The sequence below is a fragment of the Tursiops truncatus genome, chromosome 5 (genome assembly GCF_011762595.2).
Source record: "Tursiops truncatus isolate mTurTru1 chromosome 5, mTurTru1.mat.Y, whole genome shotgun sequence".
NCBI classification, from domain to species: domain Eukaryota; kingdom Metazoa; phylum Chordata; class Mammalia; order Artiodactyla; family Delphinidae; genus Tursiops; species Tursiops truncatus.
The window spans coordinates 12,963,016-12,982,260 of NC_047038.1; the positions used below are offsets into that span (position 1 = coordinate 12,963,016).

The 19,245-nt window shown below is 37.2% G+C and overlaps 1 protein-coding gene across 9 annotated transcripts in view; it reads right to left on the reverse strand.

Moving 5' to 3' along the window:
• Positions 1 to 19,245, reverse strand: part of C5H4orf33 (chromosome 5 C4orf33 homolog) — an 88,623-nt gene that overhangs the window by 54,025 nt on the left and 15,353 nt on the right. For 5 of the 9 annotated variants that reach the window (XM_019927938.3, XM_019927941.3, XM_019927942.3 and 2 more), the window contains one exon: positions 17,352 to 18,415. In XM_019927938.3, the coding sequence (XP_019783497.1) occupies positions 18,310 to 18,415 (106 nt within the window). In that variant the 3' untranslated portion in view covers positions 17,352 to 18,309. The other 4 variants (XR_012331862.1, XM_019927936.3, XM_073804841.1 and 1 more) reach the window with 4 other exon arrangements.

Sequence of the window (19,245 nt, forward strand, 5' to 3'; positions counted from 1 at the left end):
ATAAAAAATATTTAATATGCTAGGTGGTGATAAGTGATATTAATAAAAATACATCAGAGTAAGTAAAATAAAAGATGAATAAGAAGGAACTTGCTATTTTATATGACATAATCAGAGAGAGCCTATGTGTAAGCCTAAGTAACATTTAAGCAGAAATTTAAATTCAGATGAGGAAATTAGTCCCACATATATCTGGAGAACGTGTGTTCTAGACAGTGTTAACAGCAAGAACAAAGACCTTGCAGCAAGATGGTGCTAATTATATTTGGGGAGTTGATGAAGCTGAAATGCAGAATGAGAGGAAGACCAGTTATACATGAGGTCTGAAAGATAAATGATTGAGACCAATAACTGAGATGGCAAGCCACTGGTACTGCTGAGCAGGTATGGCATGACCTCACATTATAAAACAGTCTCTGAAGTTCTGCTTCTACCCATGAAGGGGTAATTGCTATGGGACTTTCATGCAGGGCTTGCTATGGGTCCTGTCACAAACAAGTAGAAAAACTGGATAGATTATATGAAGCCAGCATTATCAGATGTTAGACAACAACCAGCTGTTGGCCTGGAAGCAATTTCCAGAACTCAGCACAGGGAGAGATTTTAAAAGTTTCAAAAGGATCAATCTGTTAGAGTAATGAAATGTTACTTCTGATAGTAGGTTATTAAAGGACTGCAGCTTCTGTCTCAGGTGTGCACACTTCTCTCTTACTCTCCTGAATTGCTTGCTCTGGGGGAAGTCAGCAGCCATGCCATGATGCAGCCCTGTGGAAGGCCCATGTGGTGTGGAACTGAGTGTGGGCAGCCAGTTGAGTGAGCTTGGAGGCAGATCATCCCCTAGTCAAGCCTTCTGATGAGACTGCGGCACCTTTAACAGCCTGTCTACAATCTCATGAGAGACCTTGAGTCAGAACCACCCAGTTAAGCCATTCTCAAATTCCTAACCCACAGGAACTGTGAGATAAAAAATGTTGTTTTAAGATGCTAATTTGGGGAGTAATTTTATATGCACCAATAGGTAACTATTAGAATATCTGGAATGAAAATTTAACCTGGTAGAATAGACAGCAGCTTAGACACTGCAAAGGAAGGCTCAGTGAATGTGAAGACATAGCAATAGTAACTCTCTAAAATAAAGCATAGAGAGGAAAAGGCTGGAAAAGAAATGAATAGAATCTCAATGACCCATGTAACTAACTCAAGCAGGCTTAACTGAGGACAGAATAGAACAGAAAAAAAGTATTTTTAAAAACTAATGGCTAAAAACTTTCCAAGTTTTATTAAAACTACAAATTCAGAGACCCAAGAAGCTCAACAAAACCCCAATTAAGATAAATACCAAGAAATCCATACCATGGCACATTATAAGCAAGTTGCCAAAACTCAGTGATAAAAAGAAAATCACAAAAGTAAGTGACCAAATAAAGACACGTTATAAACAAAGGAAAACAAAACAAAACAAAACAAGAATATAGCACATTCCATCAGAAATTATGCAAACAAGAAGGCAATGAAATTATACCTCTAGCATACTGAAAGGAAAAGTCAACCTAGAATTCCATGCCCAATGAAACTGTCTTTCAAAAATTAAAGACTTTTCAAACAAGAAAATTATGAGAGAATTCCTCCCAGCATATCTATACTCTAGTATATATTAAAGGAAGTTCTTGAGGCAGAAGAAAATAATGCCAGATTGAAAAACAAAAAACAAAAAAACTTAGATTTCAAAAGAATGAAAAGTGCTAGAAATATGGGGGGAGATTTAAAAAATTACTTGTCTCTATTTAAAAAAAATTAAATATAACTGACTAACAGAAGCAAAAATAATATACTGTGGCTAGAAGAATAAAGTAATATATTCTAGTTGTAGACTGTGAATTCAGTGAGTAGAAGTTGAGAAGAATCTACTCAACTAGTAGAGTAGAATCTACTCTTTGAAAGACACATTTAAGAAAATGGAAAAGAAAGCCAATTCATAGACTAGGAGAAAATATTTGCAATACATATATTTGTCTAAGGATTTGTATCCAGAATATATTTTTAAAAGAGCTCAATTATAAAAAGACAAAAATAGGCAAAATATTTGAACAGACACTTCACAAAAGAAAATATCTGAATGGCCAATAAGCACAAGAAAAGATACTCATAATCACTGGTCAGCCAAGACATACAAAATAAAACCACACTGAGAAATCAGTACACGAATATCTGAGGTTTAAAATTTAAAAGACTGACAATATCAAGGTTGGTGAAAATGTGGAACAATTAGAACTCTGTTGGTTCTATAAAATGGTAAAGCCACTTAGCAAACAACATATCATTTTCTTAGAAGCTAAACGTACTGTTACCATATGATCCAGTAATTTTGCTCTTAGATATTTACTGAAGAGAATTAATAACTTATGTTTGCAAAAATACATGTATACAAATGTTCATAGCACCTGTATGTAAAATAGCCAGACACTGGAAGCAACCCAAATGTCCATCAACAGGTGTATCAATAAATTGTAGTATATCCATACAATGGAATACTTCTGAGCAATAAAAAGGAACAAACTACCTATACATGCAACAACATGAATAAATTTCAAAAACATCATGTCAGTGACAGACCCCAGACACAAAGACTGAAATCATAGTATATAATTATATGAAATTTCTAGAAAAGTCAAAACTGTAGGGACAGAAAATAGATCAGTTGTTGCTTGGGTTTGAGTGGGGGAGCAGGAATTGACCACAGATAGGCACAGGGGATATTTAAAGTAATCAAATTGTACATTTAAAATGAGTACATTTTATTTTATGTGAATCTTACCTGAAAAATATTGCTTTTAAAAAGTAGATTCTGGCTTCTGTTTAGAGAATAGGCATGGGGGTTGGGGTGCAGGGGAGCAAGGCAAAGTGAGAAGCAGGGAGACCAGTTCAAAGACTACTGCAATAATTTAGGGTCTCAATAATCCAGGGAAGATGACAGTGGTTTGGGTAAGAGTGGTAGTAATGAAGGTGTTAAGAAGTGGTGAGATTCTGGATAGATATTTCAAAAGTGAAGATGATGAGATTTGTCAGTGAATTGGATTTGGGTCAAATGACAAAGAAATTTCCATCCTGAACTATAGAAAGACTTGCCATTTAAGATAACTTGGGAAATATCAGGTATGGTGGCTGAAAAGTGTTCAGCTTTGGACATGCTAATATGAGATGCTCATTAGACAGCTTAGGGGCAATACGAAGAGGTGTGCATATGTTCATGCACACACTAGGAGGAGGAAGACATACACTTGGGAAACATGAGCACGTACACTGTATTTTAAACCACTATATTGACTGGGATGACCAAGGGAGTAAATATATAGAAAGAAGAGGTCTAAAGATTGAATCTTGGCAAATTCCATTTTTAAAGTTTGAAAAAAGAAGGAACAAGCCAAGAAGAATTAGAAGGAGAACTGAGAAAGTGATATCCCCGAGCGAAGGGAGGGACATCTAGGAGGGAACGATCAACATTGTCAAATTCTGATAAACAAGTGAGATGATGTCCAAAAAGATCATAGTAACGTTAAGAGCAAATTATCTGAGATACCATTTCTCACCTATCTGAATAGCAAAATCCTGAAAGCATGATAACATACTCTGTTGGAGAAGCTGTGGGATAACAGGAACTGTCATACTTTAATGGTAGAAATACAAATTTCCCTATGGCACATAATTTTGTACTTTCTAGCAAAAGTGTGTATGTGTTTGCCCTTAGACTCAGAAAATATTATTCCTAGGATCATATTCCAAAGATATACTGGCAAAAATACAAAAGTCTGTATGAAGTAACTAGTTCAGCAGCAGAACAGCAATCTACTTTCTTCTTTTATATGGGAATGCCCTAGGTAAAAAGAAAGTGACCCAATCAAATCTCCTTGTAAACCACATCGTGACAAATCTGGTAAAATAATGATATTTGCTCGCATTTCCTTGTCAATGGAATACTTTTAGCAGGATGTATTTGGTTGGTTTAAGATTGCTTATGATAAAAAGAAAATGCTAGATTTGGATTTGTGGGGTATGGGTCCTTGGAAAATGTCACATAATCAATGTAATAATCTGAATATAAAATGGAGATGTCTATTAACTAAAATATAGCCCCCTTTAGTATTAAGTCCTGTAGCTGAAAACATGGGACCTGCTGCCTTTGTTCTTTTCACAGGGGATATTGCCTAAATCCACCTCTCACCCAGTTTTAATTAGCCATGCTAAATGAGAACCTTTGGAATTGCCTGAATCCTCCCCAGGCATTAACTCTAAGCAATACAGAATTCCAGGAGGGCAATAAAAGATCACTGTTCTAATTAAGGAAAAGGTTAAGGTGGAGTTTTGATTCCCATTAACCCCCTTTTATCAGTCCCAGCTACTATATAAGGCAGAAGTTTCCTGAAGGAAAGTAATAGATTGTCAAGGATCAAACAAGGTGGCTCCTCTGATTGCTTCAGTTACACCTAATCTTCAAAACTAAACAGGAAGCGCAACAGACCAAGGCAGTCTATTATGCCAGTATGTGTCTAACTTAACATCTAACGCAATGCCTTTTTATCAATCCCAGATTCAAAATCTAGCCAGACACGGTTTGCATTTTCATGGACTGGAAATCAGTGTTATATTATTATATTGCACATTAAATTTCCTGGCATATTGCCATAATCTAGTGAGTCGGGATTTGTACTAAACAACCATTAAGAGCAAGTTAATGCACTACATAGATGCTATTATGCTAATTGACTTCTCAGAGGAGAAAGGTTGAGAGGAGTTAAGAATCACAGTCACCTTTATGATAGATAGAGGATGGATGATAAATCCAGCTAAAATTCAAGTCCAGCCCAATCTAAGAAATTCCAGGAGCAACAACAGACATTCCTTAAACTGTGAGAAATAAGTTACTGTCTCTAACAAGCAAGAATCTCACAGCTAGGATTTGAGTTTTGGCAAAATCACATTGCTCCTATAAGAATATTGCTAGCCCCTATCACAAAGTTATCAAAAATAAATCTTATTTTAAGTGGGGTTCTGAGAATAAAAAAAAGATTTGCAGAGGATGGTGGCGCAGGGAGCCCAACTAAGACCTCATGATCCAGCTGCTCAGATTATTTAAGAATATTCACCTCCTAGAATATATGTAGATATGAAGCCTTTGGGAGAAATCAAATAGGGCTACTCAGCAAGACCTCTTGGATTTGGACTTCAAAACTAAGAGGCAGCTGTTCATTAAAGCCCATTTGAAAGACAGCTGCTAGCTTGTTACTGGGTATTGGTCAAACTGCCCCCCACCACAGAAGAGGATCAAATAATTCTGAGGCTAGATATCAATCCTGCCTTGGACGATGCCAGAGAGATATTGAATAGAGAAAAGGCAGCATAGCAAAGTTGACTAAGAGGCAATGCTAGATGGAAGAGTGCAGTAGGTGGGAAGTTTGGGGGGAGCGCACTGAATACGAGAGCATGTTGCTCACAGAGCCAATGAGAGAGACCTCCAAGGATCTCCCTTCCCTACACTGCTCAGTGGTCCAAGCCCTGTGATTCTCACCCCAGCCAAGACAAGCAGCTGCCTGGTTCACTAAAGGGAGTTCCTGCTTTGAGGCTGTGTTACTGTTTAGAAATTAGCAGCTATGTGCCTTGCTGATAGAAAAAACCTTGAGGGGAGAAGGAACAGGCAAGGCTGCAAATTTGGCAGAGTTGAGAGCTGCTAGTTTAGCAGTGGGAGAAGAACTGGGTCCCTGATCTCAGAGGAGCATTTGGATATTTGCAGACTCTGGGCTGTAGTCAACTGCAAATGTGTCCTAGATCATTAGACAATAGAGAATATCCTTATGTGGCACTCAATTAAGGAAATCTCTGTGGAAATTAAGAAGAATGTGGGTCATGTGGCTGTTCACCCAAAAAAATCCGTTTCCAGCTCTGAAAAGAGACCGGAATTGTAAGGCAGATGCCTTAATCAGATTCCTGAGTCAGCTACCTGGGTTCTTAAAACCAGCAGATATGGAAGTTTGGATACAGAAGCAACCTGTGTCTTCCCTAGCAGAGGTGAATGTTACATAATGAAACCTGTAAAAACCTGTACCATAAAATCTGAAACAAACCAAATGGGATCCAGAATTTATTGAACAATGGACTCTAGTCACCACCCCTATAATGGGGAATGTGGTACAGGAGAAGTCATTTCTGCTGAGAAGGAATAGAATGATCCTATAATATTAACTAATACATGCTGTGTCAGATAGTAATTTCTCTTCTACAGCTGTGTGGTGTAACAAAGAATCTGTAAGTTTATTTATACAATTAAATAAAAAGCAAGATTTATGCAAACAGTGATTCCCCAGGATGAGAAAGTATTTTGAGGAAGCTGAATTAAACCTCCCCAGAGATACAACACCTATGGAAACTAACTGGCCAGAGAAGGGAGTGAATTTGGCCTCAGTAACTTATACTCAAGTGCTTCCATCAACACACTGTAAAAAGGTTCAAATTCCTGTGGATAAAGGAAGAAAAAGAGTAACTGAGTTGGTAAAAGCAATTTAAAAGACCTATGAAGCAGCACGGTCATTGTTAAGGTATTCTGTAGAGGAAATTCTTGCACCTTCTAAGCTGCTGGTCCATGATCTGTTTCTCTCTGACCACCAAGGGAACATTCTCTGGGGGAAAAAACCCCACAGGTGTCCCAGTCTAATATTTTTGTAAACATAGTCTAAATATCTTTAGGCTAAAGAAATGTGCTAGTAGGAGTGCCCTTATCTGTGGAATTCTCTTAGCAAGATTATCCCTTGAATCTATGGATTCATAAGGCATGGCTCTGGGGAAAACGTCACATAGGCCCTTTGCCAATCTAAGTACAAAATGGAGATGCTTCAGAATTTAAACAGCCCCTCTTTTGCTATGTGAGGTCAGACACAAATCTCATTTAAAGACCTCATCTATTACTGGCCAGAGAATGTATCCAATGCAGAAAGGAAATACCAAGGTAGCCACACAGGATGGACTAAATTTCTCTTTGATTTGCGTGAGGCTTTTGATTTTATATCCTTGAAATCATTAGTAAATCTGGGATAAGAACCCTTTATTTATTAGTAAATCTGGGTAAGACCCCTTAAATTGTAAGTCTATTTGACTGTGAATCCTTTCTGTTAGCTCTAGTATGCTAACATTTATACCTAAGATGAGAGGATATGACCATTTATACATATTTGCTTATATTAAAAATGGAAGTGTGAACTATAAATTTTTTAATGGTTATCTATAAGGGGGGAGAGGTGATGGGTTAGAGGGAACCAGAATAGAGGCCAGACTTCTCTGAGTATATCTTGATTCATAGATTTGAAGTTGAAACCTCAGAAGCATTAAAAAAAAAAAAAAAATCCCCCAAAGTGAAAGGGGAATGAAACCAATGAACCTAATTGTATTGAGTTTGGTGGCATAATACATAGAAACCACTTTAAAGTGTCTTTAAACATGGGAATTTGGCTGTATATCCTTGCTGGGATATACTCTAAGGTTAAAAAGAACAGCAAAAACAAAAATACCCTTTAAACTCTTGTTAGTAATCATATTGTCATTGTACTGTTAATTTATTCAGAGTCTGTTGTACATTTTATGGGAAAAAACAAATGAGAATGTTGAAATCACTGAAAACCACTTTGTGTTGTGTTAGAAGGGAAACAGATATAAAATGTATGAGATCAAGTAGCAAGTATCCATATGAAACCATGATGTATTTTTTAAAAGTACTAGAAAAATATACCCAACCCATTAGCAATGAGCACTTCTAGTGTCCAAATAGTGGTCTCTAAATATCATTTGCCACTAAGAGAAACCAAGACTTACTGAAGAAATGGTTAGCTCTATGTCTATAGCAAGCAATGTCCAAGATGAACCTGGAACATCTTGTCATACCAGAAAGCAAATAAGCTATTAATGACGACAAAGGTCATGTCAAAAGACTTAGAAAACAACTTAAAGAGACTCCACTGGCCAAAGATGGAACACATCGAACATCAATGAGGAAACTGCAGTGAATTAATACACATAAAGTATTTTTAATCCATGAGTTCAGAAAGATACTTTTAAAAATCTCATTGGTCATCTTTGGAGACTGCCAGAGGACCAAGTATTCAGAAAACAGCTAAATCAAAGAAAAGAATCAAGCATTTATCTTGTAAAAACAGTTCTTCTTGGTATCCAAATAGTTGAATTGAGATAATTCAAAAGCTATAAAATATGGAAGTAAAAGCACAACTGGATTATCACTCATGGATTTCGGCAATGTTCATCAATGGCTTCTAACATCACGAAATGGAGACAACCAGGCATTATGCTTCTCCTGACAGAAGAATACTATAATACCATTTATGAAATATTCTTACCAATAATTGAACCTGGATGTAACCAAGCTTCTAGATGTAATTCACAGATAATACAGGAGACAGATGGGAGCATGGGAATACAATTATCAAAATCCAGACTGCAAAAAACTCTGTAATTTTCATAAAATGAGGAAAATATCTAGAATAGTGTCATAAATCATTGAGTATTTTCTCGTGTTGGATTTTGTGGTTTGTAACTGTGATACTTGTAATACCCACAGTCATTTCATATACAAAAAGGACAGATGTCTTTGAATCAAGATGACCTAAAAGATGGCAGAGCAAGAAAACCATATATAAATAGAGCTAGAAACCCGATGACACTGTGAGACTGTCAACCTCTACATCAAACTACCAGAAGTATGCCATATATCCTTTTACTGTTTAAGGTAGCTTGAGTTGAGCTTACTTGTACTTCCAACCCAAAGCATCTTAATTTATAGATTAGAAAAAGAGCTACATACCGTGGAAACGGACCACCTCCAATGAATATATTTAAAAATTGAGGCTCTATAACTCTGTAAGTCCTACCTATCTCTCTCTCTATATACCTATCTATGTATCTATCTTTTTAAACTTATAAATAAAATTGAGGAATAAAGTAGAAGGCCATACTTCTTTCCTTAGTTTTTAAGCTGCATCAGAGACACATTTGAGTTTGAGATTCCCCTCCAAATCTTCTTCAGTCACTAATCGCTGAGAATCTTTTAGATATTAACTAGTTACCCAGAGGAAAATATTGTGAACAACCAGAGTGTTTAAAGCCTATGTTCTGTAAACACTCTAAACTGATAGATTTTGAACTTTTGTGACTAGATCCAAAATAAGGACAAAACTCTTGAAGCAATATATGTACTTAATAAATATGATTCATTCTTCTATTTTCAACTCTATTTAATTATTTATGGATTACAATCCACTATATAGATTCCATAATCTACTCCCCTAAGGGTTTGCAACCTGCAATTTGAAAAGTCACTGATATAAATTAATTTACTGCATTATTTTTGACAGATGATCACCTTCTCAGAAAGGAAAACAGATGCATCGTCACTCTTGCAAACAGCAAAATACTAAGGACAGGAAAGCAGATACTCACAACTTTTAGGTTTTCTGCATAAGTAGATGATAAGATCATTTAGAATAAATTACTGCTAAATTTCTTCAGTTTCTGATACATGGGGATAAAAGGGTATTATAGGGCTTCCCTGGCGGTGCAGTGGTTAAGAATCCGCCTGCCAATGCAGGGCACACGGGTTTGAGCTCTGGTCCAGGAAGATCCCACATGCCACGGAGCAACTAAGCCCGTGCGCCACGACTACCAAGCCTGAGCTCTAGAGCCCGCGAGCCACAGCTACTGAAGCCCGCATGCCTAGAGCCTGTGCGCTTAGAAGCCCGTGCTTCTCAGCAAGAGAAGCCACTGCAATGAGAAGCCTGCACACCACAACGAAGAGCAGCCCCCACTTGCCACAACTAGAGAAAGCCCGCACAAGCAACGAAGACTCAACACAGCCAAAAATAAATAAATAATTTTAAAAGCCAAAAGGCTATATAGTTATTGCATGTTACTCAAGGGTACGGTTTGGTTGCCAAGTTTTCATATCTTCTGAAGCTTGTCTTTGGATCTTTGACAAAATCCAAGTTAGTAAAAGCGTTTAGTATAGAGGCAGCCTGGGTTTTCTTTCTCTCTGATACTCTACTACACTGTGACTCATTCCCTACTCAGGATAAATCCTAAGAGATCTGCATTCAGATTAGCCACTAGTCTACTACCAAAGTATACCTGCTGCAATGACAATTTGCAGGTGTGACATTGCACTGCTGCCATAAATTGTACCCTAGAGGAGCCTGGGGGGAAAAATGTGTTTCTCTTAGTAAGTGGATTATTAAAAAGGAGTAACTTGAATACCCATCTTCTCTGCGAGTGTACCACAAAAAAGTGAAGGGCTTATCAACCTCTTTCTTCTTCTATGTTATTTTTATTTACAGAATCAGGGAGGAAAAGAACTTAGCTCTGTAGCTTTATATTACAGATGAGTAGTTAAGACTCACAGAGGCTGTAGTAAAGTTGACAAGTGCCCGGTCTCCAGAACCAAACTTCCTGGGTTCAAATCTACTGCTCCTTAGCTGTATGATCTTGGGCAATATGTTTAATATATGGTTCCTGAAAAATAATAAGTATTAGAAATTTTAATGAAAAGACTTGCACAAAATCAGGCAGTTAGGAGAAAAGCCAGGACTATTGCAGGAATACAGGACACTTGGTGTTTCTAAGGTATATACCAAAGCTTACTACTTGTGGTATTAGCTTTTTTCTTCAGGCTATGTTTTCAAAGCTCATTCAAAAACATACATTTGTATTTAGCACATTTTTTACTGCTTCGAATGCTTCTATTTATAGTTTGGTTTTCTATGTCTGAAAAGCTATCTCTTCAAAAGATGTACTCCAGGCACTACAGTGCCTTAGGGCATTATTAGAAACATGGGTTTTCAGTGTACTGTTGAATCAGATATACTACTTAATGGATATTTCAGGTGATAGGCTGTCAGAAGAAAATTAGTTTTTACTAAACTAAAATTAGTTTTTACTATGCATTCTCTGTGAGTTTTTTAGTATAAAGTAAAAAATTAACAGAAAAACACTAAAGCTCTCTCAATAGCCAATTATGTTATTACATATTACTGTAATTCATACAAATGGTCAAGTGTATATCATTTGACAATATTTTCTACTATTTCTCCTTTAAATTACATATTAGATTTATAAACATCAGGCATAAAATTTATGGATCACACTGTATGGAAAATAATATTTTTAAGTACTATTTATCATGAAATTATAAGGTGAAATTTATACAGAGACTCCTCACTTTTCATAGATTTATAACTTCTAGTTTCTTATATTCTTCATACATGGGTCATCCTAGCTCTAGTGATAATATTTTCACTATTCCTTACATGAAAAATAATTGTTGGTGATAATAAATGGTTATAATAGTCAATTTTATAAAATTTTTTTCTTATAGAGAAAAATTAGGACAAGAAGTGATCAGAAAATGGGTAGTGCCCACTGATTTAGTTATTTATTTTCCTTTTTAGTGCTTCTTTACTTTCTGGCACTAGAAGATGCTCTAGACTTATCTTGTATTTTTCCCAAACTAGCCTTGTCAAGGTGTTAAGCCCCAAGTTTAACATCCCGTGCCAATAAATTTTTCCCCTTTCCAGCCATATATACTGCCTTCTCTAGTAGAATAACTAGATCCACTCCAACATGTACTTCCCTGGTTCCAGGTCCCATAACCTTTCAGTGAACACAGTACTTCTTCCCATGGCATGTACTTATTACTGCCATTTCCGCTTGAGCCGTGCTGCAATCTGACCCTCATTTTCAGTCTGGTGAGGAAATGGCATGTTTTGGCAAGTACTATTTCTGACGATCTGCCGTAGGTGAGGTTTTGGGGGGAATGTCTAGGCAAGTTGAGGATGATTGCCTCTAACGAGGGTAAAGGAGCTGCTTTTGCCAGCCCGGAGGGTGAAGGAAAATCTGGGGTTCAAGATATGCCAGAACAGGTTCATCCATTCAATTGTCCTCATTCCAGGTCTCAGGGTCCCACTCTTTCCTTATGAGGCCCCTAATTTCAACACAGGAGTCAAAGCCGAGCATTCAGTCTCCTTTGCAGTTTAGCTACCCTTACCAGTAAATCCTGAACTCGACTTTCCACACTTTCTGCCTTCCAGCTGCTGGAAATTCGGCTAATTCAAATGTTGATGTGCATTTTTCTGATGCTCACAAAGTGCCTCTAGTTTGTAGGTGGCTATTTTCATTTTTCAAGGTTTCCAAAGCCTTTATCAGAAAGCAGTCAACTCCACCTTCAACAGACTCCAGAGTTCCAAAGCAATTAGATCAGACAGTTCTGCTGGTGCAATTGTTGTCTAGGTGGGTAGACACATTCCTGGTACTTCCCACTCCACCACCTTCTCAGAATCCCCTCCAAATTGTTACTTTTTATTAGTGGAGAAATAGCAAATGAAATTATTTCAACATCCGAATTGTTTAAAAAAAAAAAAGCAGTTAACTCCACAGTCCCTATTATTTCCACTGCTTCTATGCCAAGTGCTATCTATCACACTGATGTTTGACCTACATCTGGTCCTCAAGCCAGTCTACCACTGGTGAAAGTCTTAGTAACTGATGTTACACCAGGGTCATCACCACCACCAATGGGGTCCCTATCACTGAATGCCCCATGAGTGATACAGTTCCTGATTCCCGTCCTAACGGGCTACTTCTGAGGGCCACTTCAGGTAACAACTGACTTAGCCTGGGTTCCCCGTGAAGCGGACATGGGACAAGGGCTTGCATATAGGTTGATTTTGGTAAAGTAATTCCAAACAGCAGTAAAGAACTAGGAACAGTAAAACGGGAAATGAGGGAAAGGCAATATAAGTTGTGTTTTGATTTGGCCACTGCTGTGAGCAACTAGAGTGTGATCCTTTTAGGTGTCTTCTACGGAGCTGTGTGGAATCGACCTCTGAATTGTCAAACCAAGGGATGAAAGAGAGGAGTATTTATCCACCTATTCCCATCCTTCTTGGAAAAACAAATCTTGTATATTAACGCATATATGTGGAATCTGAAAAAATTGGTTTGGACGATCTTATTTACAAAGCAGAAATAGAGACACAGATGTAGAGAACAAACGTATGGATACCAAGGGGGAATGGGAGGGTGGGATTGGGAGATTGGGATTCACATATATACACTATTGATACCATGTATAAAATAGGTAACTAATTAGAACCTACTGTAGAGCACAGGGAACTCTACTCAATGCTCTGTGGTGACCTAAATGGGAAGAAAATCAAAAAAAGAGGGGATATATGGATACGTACAGCTGATTCACTTTGCTGGACAGTAGAAACTAACACAACATTGTAAAGCAACTATATGCCAATAAAAAGTAAAAAAAAAACAACAAAAAAAAGAGTTGTCCCATGAGGTGTTAGCCCCCTCTCACATCCAAGGTAGTTTACGCTCGAGACTGGCTAAATATACTTTTAGCCAGCCCAAGCTGAGGCAGCAGACAAGCCATGAGACGGGATGCTGTCAGTTCCCTGAGTCCAACTGGCTGCTGGAGTAAAATGTTAGGCTGAGAGGATGGGAGGTGGGTCAGGAGAGCTTCCTAATGCACAGTGGTGGTAAGTACTGAAATACAGTAATGTTAAACTCCTATGGAAACTTCAAAGGGCACGAGGAGATGAGCCTTGGGCTTTGAGGCAGGAGCACAAGTGTTGAGGGCTTACTGTAATTGCTCCACCATTTGCATCCTCTCTCTTTTTAAATATCAGATTAATTAGTTATCAATATATTCACTATCTTCTGCCCTCAAAGCCTAACATTTTAAAAAGAAGGAAGAAAAGGAAGAGATAAACTTATTTTTTCTGTGGCAAAAGTTTTTTTAAGGTTGAAAAAGAAGTATTTGGGGGCTAAAAATAAAAAGTATATTTCCCTCTGGACTGTGACTTAGTTTACCGGAGTTGAGAAAACACATGAGAAAGCACCTGAATAAATACATGCACAGTGTAATCTATTTACGTGGCGAGAAGAGAGGATCTGCCTGATAACTATAGTGAACAATTCACAACCCAGCAAGGAAATGCATTTATGCATATCTTAAACAAAGAAATGATATTCTTTCATGGTCCTAAAGTAGAAAAACAAATTTGAAACAGCTATTACACCCACTCTCAAATACTAACTTTCTATAGGGTGCATTGTTTGTATCTGACTAATGGATAAATTTTCCCTGAACTGCATGTTCCTTTCCAAAGAAAATGTTTAACATAATGTGTTTTTGCTTGTTTGGTATTAGAAGAAGGAAAATATTTCTTATCTAAAGAAAAGAAAGTCAAGAGATATTTTCAAAGCATCTAAACAGATAAAAAGAAGATACATATTAGGTTTCAGATAGCTCACAAAGTGCAACATCCAAATTCAATCTTTACTATGGTTTTGATTGTATCTAGGATATCTGTGCTTTACTTTGCTTAACTTTATTTGTGCTTAACTTTATTATAAAGTTATCATTTATATCTGAACCTTTGATGCAGGTACTCCACATTCTCATTAACTCTTGGTATTGTCAGTCATTTCCAATTTTAGCCATCGTGTGAATTTTTAATTTTGGTTATTTAGTGGTATCTTGTTGTGTTGTTGTTTTTGTTTGTTTGTTTGTTTGTTTTGCGGTACGCGGGCCTCTGTTGTGGCCTCTCCCGTTGCGGAGCACAGGCTCCGGACGCGCAGGCTCAGCGGCCATGGCTCACGGGCCCAGCCACTCCGCGGCATGTGGGATCTTCCCGGACCGGGGCACGAACCCGTGTCCCCTGAATCGGCAGGCGGACTCTCAACCACTGCGCCACCAGGGAAGCCCCTTGTTGTGGTTTTAATTTCCATTTCCTTGGTGATAAGGGAAGTTGAGAACATTGCTATACTTTCTACTTATTGCCCTTTTATATATTTTCCTCTGTGAAGTGTCTGTTCAAGTCTTTTGCTCTTTAATTGGCTTGTCCTTTTATTACTGATTTGTAGGAGTCCTTTATGTATTCTGGGAAGAGTCCTTTATCAGATATATCTATTTTAAATATTTTATCCCAATCTGTGGCTTGCCTCTTCACTATCTTTTTTTTCTAATTCTTTTTTTTAAATTGAGGTATAGTTGATGTACAATATTATATAAGTTTCAGGTGTACAACATAGTAATTCACAATTTTTAAGGTTATATTCCATTTGTTGTTATAAAATATTGGCTATATTCCCTGTGTTGCATAATATATCCTTTTAGCTTATTTATTTAATACATAGTTTGTACCTCTTAATCTCCTACCCCTAACTTGATCCTCCCCCTTTCTTCTCCCCACTGGTAACCACTAGTTTGTTCTCTGTGAGTCTGTTCATTTTTTGTTATACAGTAAGTCACCCATATACCAATCTTCAAGTTGCAAACTTTCAAAGATGCAAACGTGCCCAGAGAAAGGACGAAGACAGAGGAAGAAGTAACTGAAGAACCGAAGAGATTCATGATGCAGGAAATGACAAGGGGATTTTCTTTATTTGAGGAGGCACTGTTATTTTTTGAGGCACAGGAACCGAATGTAGAACATTACACGAAGGTTGCAGCAGCCGTTCAGGATGCAGTCCAATGCTACCGTGTCATCTATGACGAGAAAAAAAGAGCTACTACCCAGACATCACTGGATCATTTTTTCAAGCAGGTAAATAGAATTGAATCCAGCAAGGAACCAGAACCTGTGCCATCCATGTCAGGCATGAGTGAAATTGAAGCTTGCCCTCCGTCTCCTATTGCTGTCGATCCTTCAGCTCTACCATCTCCCACCTCCTCTCCTTCCTCCAATCAGTAACTCTTCTTGCCTGTTCACTCGATGCCAGCCCCTGTATGCCACCTGTTGTACTGTACTACTGTACTTTTCAAGGTACTGTACTGTAAGATTAAAAATGTTTTCTTTTTGTTTGTTATGTATTATTTGTGTGAAAAGTATTATAAACCTATTGCAGTACAGTACTATATAGCCAATTGTGTTAGTCGGGTACCTAAGCTAACTTCGCTGGATTTATGAACAAATTGGACTTATGAACACGCTCTCGGAACAGAACTCGTTCGTACATAGGGGACTTACAGTGTATTCACTAGTTTGTTTTATTTTTTAGATTCCACATATAAGTGATATCATACAGTATTTTTCTCTGACTTTTTTCACTAAGCATAATGCCCTCCAAGTCCATTAATGTCATTGCAAATGGCAAAATTTCCTTCTTTATTAAGGCTGAGTAGTATTCAACTGTATATATGTACCACATCTTTATCCATTCATCTGTTGATGGACACTTAGGCCTGCTTCCATATCTTGGCAACTGTAAATAATGCTGCTATGAACATTGGGGTCCATGTACATTTTTGAATTAGTGTTTCCATTTTTTTTCAGATATAGATACCCAGGGGTGGAATTGCTGGACTGCCTCTTTGCTTTCTTAAATGGAAGCTTTTGACAAACAGAAATTTTAAATTTTGATGAAGTTCAATTTCTCATTCTTTTTCTTTTTTAGTGATTTTTATGTCCTGTTTGAAAAAAATCTTTGTCTACCCTTGAATGTGAAGAGTTTTTCTAGAACTTTTTTCATTTCACCAGTCACATTTAGGTTAATTTTCCTGTAGGTTGTTAGGTAAGTTAATTTCTTTTCATGTTTTTCCAGTTATTCCAGCACAATTTGTTGAAAAGACTACCCTTTCCCTTTGTCAAAAATCAATTGACTATATGTAGTTCTTTTTCTGGTTTCTCTATTCTGTTCCATTGATATATTTGTCTAAATCTATGCAAGGTCATATTTTCTTCATTATTGAAGCTCAATAAGTCTTAAAGTCAGGTAGTACAAGTCCTCCAACTTTGTACTTTTTCAAAATTGTTTTGGCTATTTCAGGTCCTTTGCATTTCCATATAAAATTTGAATCAACATGTCAATTTATACCAAAAAAAACCCTTCTGGATTTTTTTAAATGGGATTGCATTGAATCTATAGATTGATTTGTGGAAACAAATTAGGCAGTTTATATTTTCTCGTTATAAAGAAATCTGTAGGTAGCAGTCCAGATATGACATGTTACTCTATTGTGCTGTTTGGAACCCAGGCTCCTTTATCTTGCTACTGAGCTATTCTTGGGTTGTCTCCTCATTAACACAATGGAGCAAGCATGTTACCTCGGGTATCAATTCTATAATTCAGGAAAAAGGGAGAGGGAAGGCAAAGGACAAAAGGTACATGGCAGCAGAGTCCTTCATCTGTGAGGCATCTTTTCTTGAAGGCCCATCTAACACTGTATACGTAAATCTCGTTGACCTAAGCTGTTTTACAGTGCCATTTCTACCTGCAAAGGAATATGAGTAAATGTAGTTCTTGAGAAAATCCCCTAAAAATTCAAGCTATATAAGAGTTAGCAAAGAAGAAGAGGAAAAACTATATCGCTGGGTAGGCAACTAGGTATCTGGACAAGTAATAAAGCTTCTTCTTCTGTAAGACTGCTAATCTCTGAGTTAAGAATGGTGGTAAAGGACCAGGTTTGGTGGAGAAGTTCATAGATAATCTACTAGATGGCTTCCAGCTATGAACTATAACACAAAATTTGAAAATTATGGACCAGGAGTGTTTGATGTTTGTAAAATAAAATGAAGACATACTTTGACATCTTGTTTAACAGCATTAAGAAAATGTCATTTATTTGTAAATGAAAGCAGAATCTGTTGGCCGAATTCAAGACTACTTCATTCCACTTTCTTCTACAGAAGAAAAGTAGTCATAAGACAGGAAATACAGCTAATTAAATAGCACATGTATTTTAATAATGCCTTAACAGATGTGCACCTCCTGTTCAACTGAAATATGTCATTGTTTTCTATTCATTTCAAAAATGGACAGAGGAGTCTGAGTAAAGAATTATTATACACTACTATGGAGTTCAAAAATGTACAAATAAGATGTTCAGTCATAAGCTGGCTGAGGTTTAGGGGAGTGGGAAGAGAAATATTGATTTTGGTTGACAGAGTCCGGGATATGTGGGGTGATGGTGCTGCAAGGCAGATGGTAGAGCCCCTTGGCATGATGGCTCCTGGACTAAGTGACTCCAAGAAACATTTTCACTTTATAGATAAAATCATACATGAACTTTCTACTTTCTTGTTAATTCATACACAATTTGCCACAGAGATACTACATACTTTCACTGACCTCTATGAAATATTTATTGTTGAAATGTGTTCATGGTGTCTTGAAAGAGGTTATACTTATTATTAGTTTACCTTAAAAGGTATAGAGAAGAAATGATTGATGTGGTCATCTACTATACTCCTACACATCAGGTTTCTCTATTAGCCACAGGTCTGACTCTGGTTGTTTCCACTCTTCTCCAAGCAGTGTGTTAAAACTGAAAGGCTTGAAGTATTCCAGATGATGGCTAAATGCAAAGAAAAAGATGGTTGGAATTGAAATGAATTATGCATTTATGAAAAAGCCGTCCTGAAGCGCTATTTATTTTGTTATATCTGTTATAGGACATTCTATTTTAAGAATATCAAAGGTAAGATGTATTCTACATGTACAGTTTTCTCACTCTAGCAATCATTCAACTCTGAAAATATTCACCCATATCTGAAAGCACTCTCCTTTCAGTTCTGCAGATAGCTCCCTCACAGCTGGAGGGAGAAATAAAAACCAACCCTGAAAACCTGACTCATTCCTTCTAGCTTTAAACAAATCATATTATACTCTTACAGATGTTTTCATATTCAAACTTTGATGATTTATATCAGTTATGTAAATAACTGTTTTTTTAAAGGTTTCAGCTCAACAGATTAAAGAACAGACTCCTTTGCCAAAGCAAGGCAGGTTTACGTAAAAGAGGGTTAATTCTAGTTCTTTTCTTTCTAGGAAAACCATTTAACCATTAGGAAGCTTTCTATTGTGGTTTAATGAGAGAAAGGTTAGCTAACGTGCTGCAATGGAACTCTGCTCTGTAGGAAATCATTCTGCCCTAGCCAATGGCATAATCATACTTTTACTTAGAGTAAGCCTCCGATAACCTATACATAGGAAGCCTGAATACAGGAATACATTAGCTTGTGAAGAGCCAGAGAAACATGCCATCTTGATATGTGAGCCCTGGGTGAGTTACATCTAGATTCCTGTCCTACTCTGTCCATCTGACCAGGCGGGGCCAGTTTTAGTCAACCCAGATTAAGCAGTTAAGAAAACGACAGTGAAGGATAAGAGAAAGAAAGGGAGAAA